Here is a 15,133-nt window from a genome sequence, read left to right on the forward strand (position 1 = left end):
TTCTTCTTGCAAACTTGCAAAATCTCTGAAATTTGTTGATTTATTAGGAAATTGCCTTGTGTAAGCTTTCAGCTTTTATGAAACAGTGTAGCTTAAACTCATTTTATAGTTGTGGCTTTTCCTTGTAGGTTTGTGCCGTAGGTGACTCTCAGGTAGAAATTGGGGGTGGCGATTGTATGGCAGGTAGTTTTGGAGTTGTGGGAGGCTGGACGGTAGGGTTCTTTGGGGGAGGGGGAGCGGGTACTTGGGGGTGAAGTCACTAAAAGGGTTGGATGAGTTTGAGAAGGAGAATGAGAGAAGAGGGACAATCACAGGTAAAAAGAAAAATTGAAAAGTCCCAACAGCAGAGTATGTTTGGAGTCCGCACCATCGAAATGGCAGTGTGATGTTTACAGGGGAAACAGGTACGATGTATATACATACTATAACTTTGCACTATGTATATATATATATATATATATATATATATATATTATGTATATATATACATATATATACATACATATTTCTTTGCTCCCCAGAAAGTTTAAGAATATTTGAACTAGGTATTGCTGTCTAGGGATTTGTTTAAGTAGTTGCATAATTCATTTCTCGGGGAGAAAATGTTGGTTCTGAAGTTATTATTAGATCAGTTGAGCACGTATCTCCCAAGGTAATTAAAGGACAGAAATGACTATAGATGCTCCCAGTCCTTACTCGGAAAAAAAACCCCGGTGGTTGGCCTTCAAGGCTTCAAGTGTTGAGTTGTACCCAAGGGGAGACTCGTTCCACTGCCTCACCTGGGGATCAATACGCTCTCCTCACACAACCGCTCCTCCTCCTTTTCTCCCACAGTCACCGCCACCCAACGGAGCCTTGCTGCCAGGCACACGATACGATCTCCAACATTATATGTTACGTTTCTGTTATTTTGCAAAGCCACTCCGACATAAAGTACTGTCCTCATAGTGTGATATATTGTTATTGCCCACACCAATCGTTATTACACAAGTGGTAAATACTGAAATCTCCATGGGAAGCTGCAAGTTAATAAACGATATAAGGTGGGGGGGATAGGGGGAGATGTCGTTGCGGTGGTGGAGGACGACGACTCAGGCAGCAGCACCGTCAGCCAACAGAACAGACATTTCAGTGTGGCTGGCGGAAGGATCGGCAAAGGAGAGGACAGGAGTGTGTTGGGGGTTTGTGCGGACCACGGGGACGGGACAAGGACCCTAGAACTCCTTTTTGCACGTGCCATCCCACGTGCTTCTAACTGCCAAACTTAGAAGTGCTTAGCTCGCCCTCGTGTGTCCTCAAGGGCCAGTACAGATCGCAAACGAAGTGTGCGAAAGGACCAGGGAAATCGGAAGCCCCTGGAGAGGCTGAGGCTGCTGTAAACGGAGTTGAGTGACCGACCAACCGTGTGTGGCGTGAGTGTGTGCGCCCTCTCACTCTCTCTCTCTCTCGGGCCCGTTATAGGACAAAGACCGAATGAATATATAACAACGTTACTTAACTTGAACCTGCCAATCTTGAATACTGCCATTAGACTGCCGTTTCATCACTCGCGACGTTTTCCCTTTTCCTCGAGCAGGGCTTCTCTCAGTCTGCCTGCCTCTCTCTCACTCACTCTCTCTCTTTTCATTATGACTAGTTGTATCACTGCCCGCATATGATCTCTCGTAATGATTAAAAAAGTGCTCAAGTGAAGATTATTTATACTTTAAGTTATAGTGTCATGTGAAGGAAAAAAGTATTTATTTCATTGCTACGTCACTGCCAGTGTATGTGCGCGTATGAGTGTAGATGTTTTTACGAAGTTATTCAGGGATATACTGCCATCAGATTTTGTGTGTTCATGTTCTTCAAGAAAGTCTCCGCCAGCCAAAAACACTCCGATTTTCTTTCGTCACTTGTTACTATTTAGTAAGTATTCAGGCTTCTGTTTGTTTGTTTATTTCATTCTGTTTGTAGTGCCATGTAAGGAAATGAGTATGTTCCTTTCCCCTGTGTCAAAATGTGACACTTAAGGACAGAATTTGGTGGTGTACGTGATCAAAAGGCGACGACGCCGTCGTGGTGGGGACCCGGCCTGCCTGCCAGCCTTCGCTCTCTCTCTGGTGGTTGGTCGGTCGTTCCCCGACTCTCTCTCTCTCTCTCTCTCTCTCTCTCTCTCTCTCTCTCTCTCTCTCTCTCTCTCTCTCGGAAAGATTTGTGGCAACGCTGCCTTCCCCATTCTCGCACCTCTTGCTATTTATTTATTTATTTAGAATTTCTTTAATTTTCTTTATATTTTGATGAGCGAATTTTTAAAATGGCTGAACTTGCCTTTATTCTGATGTGATGCTGAACATAATTTGCCTGTTTGTAGTTAGCATGATGTAGGCCTAGCTGGAGCAAGTTGTTGTTGGCGTGCGTGTAAGCCCATAGCACAATATGGCAACGGCGCCTTCCCTGTCCAGAAGACGAAATTCTCGTGAAAACTGCGGACAACTTTAAATTTTTCTCTCCCTCTTTCGACGAATGCTCCATAATTTGCTTTGTTGGTATTCTTGGCTAGTCTTGTTGTGCTGATGAATTGCACTGCATTTGGTTATTTTTATTGGTGGATGAACGGTTTCGTGTGTTGTGTAACCTAACGAGGTACGCTTACTTGGCAGAGACATATATGTTTAGGTCTATGCCTAAATTTAAAGCTTAATAAAACTTGCTAACATCAGTGATTACTTTGGCATGATAATTTCCCTTCACGTATGATCAAAAGGAATGCTAGTAAGAGCTTCAAAAGTTAGGTGTATTTGTCAAGATCGAAACCTTGATGAGCTTGTAGGGGCTTTTGAGGGAGGGTAAGGTTGTCAGGTCTAACGGCCGTTTTGAGTTCCCCTTCTCATAGCTTTACTTACTGCCATTAGGCCTATACCATTTCGACCCTTATGTGCCCTCCGGGCTTCTTTTCGTATAACCAAAAATTTCTCTCTCTCTCTCTCTCTCGTAAACCTTTTCACGTGCTTTTGCCGGAGGGGCTTTTAAGACATTTTTCCTCTGAACACTTGGAAGGAAGATGTGTTACGTCTGTCCCCACCTAAACCATGTTTCTGATTGTGATCGGGCAGATATTTTGCACTGATGAAATTTGCTTCTTGTGACTTGCCAAATTAAATTTTTTAGTATTAGTAACACCCATATATATATATATATATATATATATATATATATATATATATATATATATATATATATATATATATATATATATATAAACTTTATCACATACACAATTGTTCTGTGCGTTAGTAGAATTACTGAAAGGACCTCATTCAAACTGGATGATATCTAACGGAGTATTTATTCAGAAAAAGCTACAACCTTTCTTGGACAACCAGTCCACATTATCCAGTATCCGTACAATCCGTACCATCCAGTTTGAATGAGGTCCTTTCAGTAATTTTATATATATATATATATATATATATATATATATATATATATATATATATATATATATATGTATGATGTGATAATGTGTGCGTGTGTGAGATTTTTATCGGTCGCACGTGTATAAAAAAGTTATTTTCCAGGGACTTAAGTATCACGTTGTGGTGTTGTAATACTGTTTTACGCTTTAAAAGAAAAGGATGAGGGCATTAGTCATATCTAAGCTAGGGACGAACAGGCTGAATAAATCACACTTTGGTTCTCGACTGGGGAAAGAGTAGGTAAACATGTTCAAACTCAGTAACGTAACTAAGGAAGAAATCAACTATCCAGACGACTTTTCTTTTGTCTTGTCAGTAGCTAAGTACTGATTATATGTTAAGATAGTTGAGTCTATTCATGTAGAATCAAGGCTGAAACAAGAAGTTTAAGTTGATCGTTTGGTGCTCTAGGCTTCATTTTTAAAAAGGTTGATTGGGTTTAGTGTGCATAGTAGTTGGGAGTCTCTTCGATTTTAGTAGAGAAGGCTGGAAAAGGGAAGCGACAGTGTCGAATTCATTTTTCTTTAGGTTCAAGGTCAAATTTAGTCACTTGTGGAATAATTTTTATCTTGTGGTCGAGATAACTAAGTTTTAATAAATAAATATCCTGGCGTGTCCTTTGTAGAAAAAATGTATCTGAATATTTCCTGTGATTCATGTTATTCCTTCATGTGTCATGCAGTAAACTTGCCCACTTGGCTTTTAAAGAATTGCAAGGTATGTGTGGCCAGGGAAAAAAGCGACAAGTGTTGCGACAGATAATCTTTATTACAAAAGTGCGAACACTGAACAGGTGCTGGGCAGTGCTCATCAGCAGACGGCCAGTCAGTCAGGAATTGCATTGGTGGCCTTGAGAGATGAGATAGAGAACGCTCGCAGACGCATTAATAAGGGAACATCCTCGCCTGCCATATGTCTCATGTGCTTCTTGCTGTTGCTCCATTTTCATTGAAATATACTGTATGTAGTAAGCGCATGCATCCTCGTGTGTGTTTTCCGTACCCACTGATGTATTGTGTGTCCGTAATGCATGTATTCAAGCATGTATAATCATGTAACATTAATAACTTGGCTATGTTTTTTTATTTTATATATTTAACTCTATTCCCCAACTGCATGACACAGATCAGTTGAGACTTTGTAGAGCCAAGCCACGTTATCCCCATATTTTCTTTAGCTATGAACGTGTATTTTCAAACGTAGATAGAAACGAACACTGACTATACAGCAGTGTTCTTTATAATCTGAACAGATGCATGACAAAAAAAAAATTTTTGGGGAAATGACTTGGCTCTACCAAGTCTCTAATTTGTTTAAGTAATTATCTTCTGGAAATTGGAGATAAAATTATGTAAACGTTTCGACACACTTATGTAATGTATGTAAAAATAGCTGGAATTTTAAAACCATTTTTATTGCTAATACAAAACCTGGTAAAATTGCTAGCAGGCTTCTACACGACACTGAAAATTAATACACATACACACGCGCCCGTACGCGTGGCGCCTACACTATAGCGTAACGTGTTAGTGTTTTTGTTTAGTATTTGTTTTCCCTTATTTGCAAGAATGAGAAAGTTATATATCATTAGTGTATTTGAAGTTCGTTTAAGCGATCTAAGAACGATTTCTAGTAAATGCTTGCATGAAAAGTGATGTGGAGATACCCAATATCTTCGGCGTTTTATCAGGATTAAATGGTTATATGAACGCTACGTACTACACGTTATTGAAGTTTGTTTTAGCAGGATTGACTGGTTATATGAACGCTACCTACTACAGTTATTGAAGTTTGTTAGGCCTAACATGAAAGCGCGGAGAGAAATCATTAATGTAACGCTTGCTCTCTTCCACGGGGATGGAGAAGTGGAGTTGGCGCTTAGGACCTCAGCGACTTTAATAATGAACAGTATTTTATAAACTGGGACCTTCCTGATGAACACATATAACTTACGGGCTATGTAAGGTAATTGGACGGAAGGAAGCGAACCAAAGGCCTCAAGCAGATCATTGGAATTCAGCGGGTGATGTCTTGTGGTTAGGAGTATCTGCAAACTCTCTGGTAGTAATACGCTGCATATTTGTAAGTTCATTGAGGATGAGTTTCACTGTATGGTATTTAAATTTTTTATGTCAGTGGCAGAAGTGCAGTTACTTTTTAATAGACTGATGATAAACATTATTGAAAACCAAAATTATGTATGCATATTGTTACTCATATACCATACAGAAACTAACGTAGCTAGCATTCTTTTGTGCATTTTTAAAAATTAAAATAACCCCGTGCCTGATAGCAGGATCGTGATATCCTTACGTTAAAAGGGATGCCATCACAGTTTTTAAATAAATGCTTTCCAGGCAATGAAGGTACAATGTGCAAGTCGTTTTGTTGTTAAACCGTGGTTGGAAATGCAAAAGCTACAAACCCAACGACCCAAAGAGGGAGATCAGCGATATATGGAATTATAAACTAAGAAACAGTGTGCTATGGAAGAAGAATAACGAATGAATAAAAAAAAAATAACCGACAAAGAAGATGGAAGTAAAATAAGACAAAACCACGAAGTGAGACTTCCGTTATTCTGCAGAACAACAAGAGCATTTGCATCAGGTTAGAGCGTCTAAAGTTCCAAGTCACCTACAGCATAAGGAAGATCATACCACTATTTGATCACAATAGTAGTAAAAGGAGAAAACTGGAATTGAACCTCAGAGAAGGAAACTTAACGCAGTTTAAAGAATTATGTGATATCTTGTACAGCATGCGCATAGATAATTGAATGACGGTGCCAAAGGTTTTATTGATCGTGGTATAAGAAATTGTATAATTTAGTTTTTCTCCTGATTTAATATTTGTCACAGCTTCCAAGACCCAACGGGGGATCAGTATTCAAAACGTGATAGAGCTAAGCATATCTTCAGGATCGACAAAATCTTCAAAGGTCCCTCGTTCCTATGTTTTGTGCAGTTGATGGAATTTTTTTTATATATATTAATCGGAAGTGAATTTACAATCATGAATTACACTGATTTTTTTTTTATTAAGAGAGTTGCATTTACGTAAAGAATGCAGTTAATGGCATCCAGGGAGGATGTCCACACGTCCTAGCCCTTGTTAGCAGTCATAGCCTGTTGATTTCAGCCCTCAAAATCTGCACCATGCAGTAATTATAGTTAGGTTACTGTTTAGCGATTCAGCAGAGATTGGATACAGTAGTGAGGTGATAGGATTAGCGCAGAGAGAGTAATATCGTCTGCACAAGAAAAGACTGTTGCCAGCGTAGGATCAGATATCATAAATATATGACATGAAAAGTAATAGGCCAAGAAAGCTACCCTGGAGAACACCTTAGGTTACATTGCTGTAGTCTCTACAGGAATGTTGAAAACACCATTAGTAACCTGCACACTTATTTTCATCAAAGTTTTCTGTCTTGAGCAGTAAAATATTAATGGCTGGTGTTTATTTTCACACCAAAAGTTTAGTTGTGTTTGTGTTGTTTTCGCAGTAATTTGCTGTACTGTGTAGTGCTAATATTCTTTTGGTTCTTGAACGACGCTTGTAATGACATCACAAACTTACTTAGTTGTATGGCATGTTTTAATCGGTTATTTTTGTGCAAGATTTGACGGTAGGAGTTGGATTATCTGAGTAATGAAAAGCAGTAGAGAAAGTACATTCATTTGTTTACTTTTGTATTTATTTGTTTCTTAAGCGGCTATGGCATGGGTCCAGGATTCTCTCTCTCTCTCTCTCTCCTCGAACCTGTTTCGGAAAAGGGGAAGGGGCCTGGGGGAGGGGCCATTTAAATCCAGTTCAGCTGTTAAACTTTTTTTGTGTTGCATGCACGAGGTGCTTGTTCTCCCTCCCCCTTCCCCGCAGGAAACCAGTGCCCCATCCCCGTTAAATGGCCATTGCTTCCATTGTCAGGGTCTTCCCCTTTGCTTGTGATGTTGCCTTTTTTGGAGCAAGTGACTAGTCAACAGGAGCCTTCAGTAGCTTGAAACGTGCGGATTAACGAGTAACACTTTTACTTTCTGTTGTAATGCTTTCAAGATAGAAACTTGATTCAGCGTTTTCGATTGGACTTGAAAGAATGGCGTAGACTAGAAGTCAGTGTTACCAGATATACGCCTGGAGGGATTAGCTTACATAACTTACTTAGGTTCGGGGGTTTTCGTTCACCCTACAATTCGTTCAGCGCTGTGTTGTGGATCGTCTTTGGAATGCTGTGTGGGAGAGTCTTGCTCTCTCTCACACGCCATCGGAAAACAAGTAATGCTTTGTTTTTGCTGGCATTTTTTCTTATGTTCGAATGCTTTTCATTAGGTTCTTTGTAGCAGTATTTTTTTTCCATCACCAGTGATCTGTTTGATGTGACGTTGGGCCGTTCCCGCTCTGAACAATAGAGTTCTATGGATGTTCTGTCTCTCGATGAAGCAAACTAGCTGCTACCCTCTGCTTACTTCCCCCTTCTCTTCTCCCAACCGAGTACCGAACTACCAACCCCCTTATTCGTGTTCACTTCCTTCCCCCACTCAGTACCAGTGTGCTGCCGTTATTCTTCAGTGTTCATACTTCACTCACTTTTGCTGCCATTTAACGGGATGAGGAAATTGCTCCCTTAAGTCAGTTTTGTCACAGCAGAAGTCATGTTATTGCCTTTATTTCTTAAATTAATATGTTTTATCATTAGGGTTCTGCTCTCACTCCTCACAAAGGGAGGCGGGGTGTAGACATTGTTGTGGCAATACGGGGTTACCCTCTGGTGCGACCTTGTCTACAACATTGAACTTAGTAGCCGTATTGGAAGGTTAGAGGGGTAAACAGTAAACAACATTTGTAAAGTATTACATTTTCTGACTGAGGTTTGAAATGGATAATTTGTTTTAGTGTACTCTTAACAGGGGTTAGCAAAGTGAATGATACAGGCAATAAATTGAAGTTACACTTTTTACTGGAGATCAATTCAGCTTTGTTTTGACACCAAAAATTCAGTTTTAATTTAATCAATTAAAACGCCAAAAGTATGAGTAAGTTTGTGAGCTTAACTCCGTACTTGATAGTCTTAAATGATTCGGTTTCACTGTTGGTAGATTTGATTTGTGGTGTTTTTCCTGGAGAAAAATTACTAGTAGAGCTTGTTTTAGGGATCTTGGCCCTGAAAAAATGTTAACCATGATTGCAGACTTGGTTTTTGTCTCCACCTTCAGTTGTGATCATGTTAAGACAGTCCTATTGACTATTCTTGGGAATAGCATACTAAAATCTTGAATGATTGAAAAGATTATTTAATTGCAAAAATTAGATGGAAAAAGGCACTGTAAGGAATTCTTGTAAGTTGGTCACGTGGAAACGGCTGAACTCATATTTAAGCCTGGATTGTGCTGTGTGTGTGTGTGTGAACAAAGTTACAGCCATGGAGGAAAAGTGAAACAATTGAGATGCTATGACCATGTCTTGGTAATAAGATGAAAGTACTTAGCATCTCAGTTTTTTTTCTTCGTGATTGTAACTTTGCCAGTATAATTATCACGTTTTTACATTTTCGTTGTTTAAAATCGAACACACACACACACACACACACACACACACACACACACACACACACACACACACACATACATATGTATCATATGAGAAGAGTTCAATACCACTAATAACTTTCACAAGTCCGTCGGATAAATGGCACTTCTTGTAAACTGATAAGCTGATAGGACGTGGCTATATCCTATCAGCAGATTAACTTTTTTTAACATTTACAGTGGGGCCCCCCCCCACTGTCCCGCTCCTGTTGCATATAGAGAGAGTTGAATATTCGTTGTAAAAGAAAGAGGATTTTCACCCTGAAGGGAACTTGTATTGTGTATAGCAGAGTAGGTGTTGAAGTTTATGCTAACATATTTTTCTTTGCTTCTGTCTGTACTTATGCTATTTTGGTCAAGATACAGTATAAACGTAATTTTTGACCTTGCTTTTACACACACTGTTTTTAAGGTGAAGATAATTAAATATTAAAGGGTGAACCATGGCAAGTTATTGGGTATTTTTCAGCGGGAGTAGGTATGTAGTAAGTTTTTATCTCGAACTTTTTCGAACATTCGGTTTGTGTACACACACACACACACACACACACACACATATATATCAAATATAAGGAGCCCATAAAAGCGCCAAAGCTTAGAAAGTAAAGGCTGCATATCGTTTTCGGTGGGACACTATTATGGGTATGGGTGTGATACTTTTCTTTGTAGCAAGCTCTCCCTGACCATCTATCTTTACTGTATCTCCAGTATCCTTTAGATATAGATGCACATAAATGAAATTACTTTGGGATCCCATTCCTTATTAATTATCGTGCTGCAGTCTGACCCGTGTTTCTTGCGCGGTGTCGTTCATTATTTTTCACGTATCATTGGGTACTGATAATTTGGTACATTAGGAAAACGTTTGCTGATAATGATATAAATTCGTGTTATAAAGAGATAGTGTAGACGCTAAAGGATAGATTTCTACGTCACTGGAACTTGTGATATGTCCCATGTTTTGTGTTTCGCAAGATCATGTAACACCCGTGCAAAATGTTACCTAACTAAAATATGAGGGTTGTCAAGAACTATAAATACCCCAAGTAACTCTTATGCAGTTGTCGCTAGGGAAGAAAGGTCCCTGGGACAAGTTGATCATCTAGGTTGAAGCTGTATGATGTTAGTCAACCTCAGATTTGGCTCAGAGCTTTGATGAGTGAATATTTATGTTTTGGAAACGCGAGGCCGTTTTATGTTCAGTGGCGTGCTGGCCTGAAAGCGTACATGCTTTTTTTAAACTGTAAATTTTGTCTGATTTGAAGTTGGGGCTGTGCTCGTGGACAGGCTGCGTTTGTTGTGGGGGAGGGGTGTTGAGGGATAGGCGGTGTCACTCGGGTATCCTATCCTGTAGGTTGATCGCCACCTGTTGATGTGCGTTGCCAGAAGGGAGACTTTTAGTGTATGCTCTCTCTCTCTCTCTCTCTCTCTCTCTCTCTCTCTCTCTCTCTCTCTCTCTCACAGTTTCGAATATTTATTTTGCTTGTCAATATTATTAGTTAGGCTAGCCAACATGAGTAGCCTAGATGCCTATTTCTTTGCATCTCATGATTTTTGAACAAATTTTCCTTCCAAGTCTCGCTTATATATATATATATATATATATATATATATATATATATATATGTATATATATATATATATATATATATATATATATATATATATATATATATATATGTAGGCTGTGTGTGTGTGTGTCATATAATAACGGTCTAGCCATATGTCGTTCTTGGCATACTTGAAACATCTGTCCGGATGTGAACCTCATAGCAGTTGATAGGTTTATCTGGCTCTTAAGGGCTTTCGAATAGCCCCAAATACGAAAACGAAGAGAGGCTTTCAGTAAACGAAGATATTTATCGTCATAGTTTGAAAGGCGATCAGCCGGAAGCAGGTGCACAAGAATGAAGTAGTAAGTGTTGGTCGCATTCCAGTTTTCTTCCTGGAATACCTGTGACGCCTTGTAATGCTATGTAGATTACCTGGAAATAGCCTTAGGAGGCACCCGATTGATGTCAAAAGGGGCTGGGTGGGGCCGGATGTTGGTTTGGGTTTGCACCCCCTTGGTGATGGGGAGTAGTGTTGCAATACAAGAGTTTAAAACGACTCAACGGAACTTTCCGTACTCCCAGGTGTGAGTGAATGAGTTTCCGTTCTCGAAATCTCTAGATTTTTGTTACGGTCCTTTCCTGGACTGCATATCCTCTCCCAGATCTCCCTCACCCCTTGAAGGAGCAGGTAGTCAGTAATTGCCATCCTCCTCAGCAAGTAAGCGAGCGTCGTTTTAAACACTTTAAGTTGGCCGTAGGCTGTTCAACATTTGCATCAGTTCATCTTTGTATAGTATAATTTTTATATAGAATGGGGTAATTCAGAACAGGGCAGTTTAGAAAGACCAAATCTTGCTCTAGCGTGCACAGTGAGACCTAAAACTTTATAATAAATTGGAATTATATACTTTTTAATCCGCATACCGTGCTTCTGAAGTTATTCACTGCATACGCTCATTATTCCAGTTAAGAATTTTTATACAAGACTTACGATTGCCCGGTAATAAAATTGTCCGTGAATGTGATAAAATTAGGGGTGTGATCTGGCCAGTCAGGTCCGCCCTAGTGGCATGTGCATAGAAAGCCATTAATCAATAATTGTAGTGGTTCTTTATGTACCTTTGGATGTGGGGGAACATTAAAGCTCAGCTTATGTTTTATTCATAAACGCTCGACGCTTCAAGCGAAAGATCGGGACGCTTTTTCATGCGTTTATACACCATTCAAACCTTTTCGTACGTACGTCATCGTTTCGTCCTTGGTTATATTACTTGTCTGGTGATTTTATCTTCGTAATATTCAATACTCTTCGTTAAATTTATATTTGTAAGTTAAATGTAGGGAATTTATAGTGTAAAGGGAAATGTTGTAAATAGAATTGAAGCATTGTCAGCGTTCATCAGTTTTACATTTTCCTCTAATGAGTAGAGAATACTGATGGGAAAGATTGAAATGGTTTACTTGAACAAATACCGTCAGACACGGAGAACGGAGACGACGACCTTCCCATTACTCAGGATGCGAGTTTTCTTTTCTTGGTTGTGTGCGCTCGCCACCTACTTACCTGTCATTGTATTGCCGTAGTCAGTTTTTAGTGGTTGTTACCACGTTGAATTGAGCGTAACCAGTAATCCACGGAAGTCACGTGCGTGATCAGTTATTTCTGAAAGAACGTCTGTCAGAAGTAATTATTCTTGCACGTGACTTTTGGTGATTAATATATTAAAGTAGTGCTGCACTTGGTGGTTAAAGTACTAGACAACAATTTTATATAATTTTTTGGTCGTTTTCAATATTTTAACATTGTCTGGCGTTTTGGGTCTCTTTCAACTGGTGTAGTGATATTCATTTAGCAGTTTAGCTTTTGAACCATCTGAGAAGTTAACGGAGTTCAGTAACTGTTTGCAACGCTGCAAACATTTTACTTCTTGCTAGCAATATTACTCTGTTTAGAACTCCTATAAACGGTATTCATTGTCACCTATGAGTAATCTTTATTTCAAGTTCAATTTTGTTGAAGTTGATAACGTAACGTAGACAAATGTTGACTGAATTGTCAAATTGTTCGGACATGTTTTCTTTTTGGCATATTTCCTTATCTGTGCTTTACGCAGTTATCCAGTGCTGTTCATCACTCATACCTCTCAAGTTCTCATTTGTGTGTGTTAATAACACAGCCATCGGGCCCAGTTTTCATGATCGTTCTATCAAGGATGTGAGTGAGAAGTAAGTAATTTAATGTTTGTGGCACAATGTAGGTAATGATAACTTGTTAATTATATCCAAATCTCTCGAACAAATGGTCATGATGGAATAGTAGTGATGGACTGCTATAGCTGGAAATGAAAAGTTATGTTACTAACATCAAAGTCTTTTTCTCGTCATTCTTTTTAGTTTAACCTGCTCGAGTTTTGCAGCGAGTGGCTTAACCCTCTTAGCTAAGTTACAGTGACATCTAAGTAGGTTATTCGTTACTGTATATCGGTCTAGAGGAAATGGGTCTGCAACTTCAACATCTGTAGGTTCGATTTAAGCTGGCAGCGATGTCTACAGCCTTCGGCCTGTAGAAGATTTTAACCATTTTGCGTTCGAAATACAGTACCCGCTCCACTCTCTAGGTATTACTAACAAACAAAAAAAAGTATGGATATTCTGTTTGAATACCGACTGTGTCCCGTTCAACTATCGACCTTGGAAGTACGTGAATATAATAGCGCGCATTACTGATGATGTGAATATTGCGGTATTAGATTAGATAAGATTAGTTTTGAGGTTAAACGCTTCGTTGTTAACAGACCACACTTTATCTTTCGTGAAAGCTATATTAAGGGGACAGTAATTTTTGTCTTGTCCTTCTTATAATTCTTAGTTTGTAATTTAAAAAAATTCACAGACCCGTGATTTTTAAGCGTATGTATGGCTTTTAAACTGATAAATTATGCTGTACAGTTAGTGGCGTTACAGCACAGGCAGGTCTTATATTCATAGTAAAAAATTAAATATATTGTTGCTGGAATTTGTCATCACTGTACTGTTCAGCACTCTTATTTGTTGAAGAAAGATGTACTCTTTTAGTTTGTCAGTCTTATGGCATTGTTAGGAATATTAAACTTTGGGCATGATTCAGGTATTGATTCTGGTTTATATATACTGTATGTGGAGGGATGTTGTTAAATATATTCTGAGAGACAATTTACAGATGTGTATGACCGAACCAGGTGGAGGAAACCTGTCAGAAACATCGACCCCACACAGGAGTGGGAAAAGCTTTGGAGAAAGATATATATATATATATATATATATATATATATATGTGTGTGTGTGTGTGTGTGTGTGTGTGTGTGTGTGTAGGCATGTATGCTTGTTGAGTGTGTGTGTGTGTTTGTTTCCCAATACTTTATCTAAAATGTAGTAATCCAGTGCTCCTGTTTTAATCTATTTTATATATGTAGATTTTTTTTTGTTTATGTAGCCTAACTACCTTGACTATTATGACTTTTGCTATATATTATGAAGATGCATTATGTATCGTAAAGACACAGTACAAACAGGTTTGCGAGGATTGTTGTTAATTATGCTAAATTAGTTAACTATTTGATATTTATGACTTTTATATACTGTATACCGGTAATCTGTTATTATATTTGTAATTTTTTTTATTAACAATACTGGAAGCAGTCATGGACTGCTGCTTTCAATATACCCAGTGGGTATGAAAAGTGAACACGGTGGTAGATGGTATGAGATTTGTCACTATATAAATGACCTCGTATGTTTATGTAGTCCATCGTTGATTCAACATTTACTTTTTTGTATTTTACTGTCATTTTTAGTATAAAAGCTTCATGAGATGCAGTAAATTTAAACTAATGCCACCTGGTAGCAGAAAAGTAAATTGAACTTATTTTCAGTATTTATGTAGATTTGCTAAGTTGTCTGTTAGTAATTTGTTTGTATTTCAGCTGTTTAATAGGTGTATTTCTCTTCCAGGGCTGTGAAGGCATTTCAGCAAGTTTTGTACATTGAGCCAGGGTTCAGCCGAGCCAATGAAGTTCATATTCGTTTGGGTTTGATGTTCAAAGTTCAGAGTGATTATGAATCCTCACTGAAACACTTTCAATCCGCACTAATTGATGCAGGGCCTGCATCTTTTTCTAAACTTGAAAGTAAGTTTTTTATATGGCTATTTTTTGTATAATATAACTTTTGAAAAAAACAGGGTACTTCATGATATTAATCAGATTGTTGGGCAAAGCACTATGACATCATTATTACCAGTTTTTTCTACTGGAGAATCCTACTCACTAATGTGGAATTGGCAGATGAAGGGAAAGAGTAAACACATTACATGAAATTAGATCTTTTTGAGCTTCTAATTGCAGTTTATTTTTTGCATGTTTAAAAAAATGCTTAACTGGTATTTTGTAACTTGATTATAAAATTTTCATTTTATTTAGCCTCACAAGTATAGTATTGATGCATGTTAGGTAATTTTCCAGGCAGAAATATGTATGTAGATAAATACATTACATTGTTT

At 38.4% G+C, this 15,133-nt stretch overlaps 1 protein-coding gene across 7 annotated transcripts in view; it reads left to right on the top strand.

The window, feature by feature from the left end:
* The window catches only part of Utx (Utx histone demethylase), a 292,973-nt gene that overhangs the window by 256,866 nt on the left and 20,974 nt on the right, over positions 1–15,133 (top strand). For 5 of the 7 annotated variants that reach the window (XM_067097009.1, XM_067097010.1, XM_067097011.1 and 2 more), the window contains one exon: positions 14,587–14,762. In XM_067097009.1, coding sequence (XP_066953110.1) covers positions 14,587–14,762 — 176 coding nt within the window. Of the gene's footprint in view, positions 1–1,088; positions 1,909–4,251; positions 4,419–14,586; positions 14,763–15,133 lie in introns of those variants that run through there. The other 2 variants (XM_067097012.1, XM_067097015.1) reach the window with 2 other exon arrangements.

Source organism: Macrobrachium rosenbergii, chromosome 53, assembly GCF_040412425.1.
Source record: "Macrobrachium rosenbergii isolate ZJJX-2024 chromosome 53, ASM4041242v1, whole genome shotgun sequence".
Classification (NCBI taxonomy): domain Eukaryota; kingdom Metazoa; phylum Arthropoda; class Malacostraca; order Decapoda; family Palaemonidae; genus Macrobrachium; species Macrobrachium rosenbergii.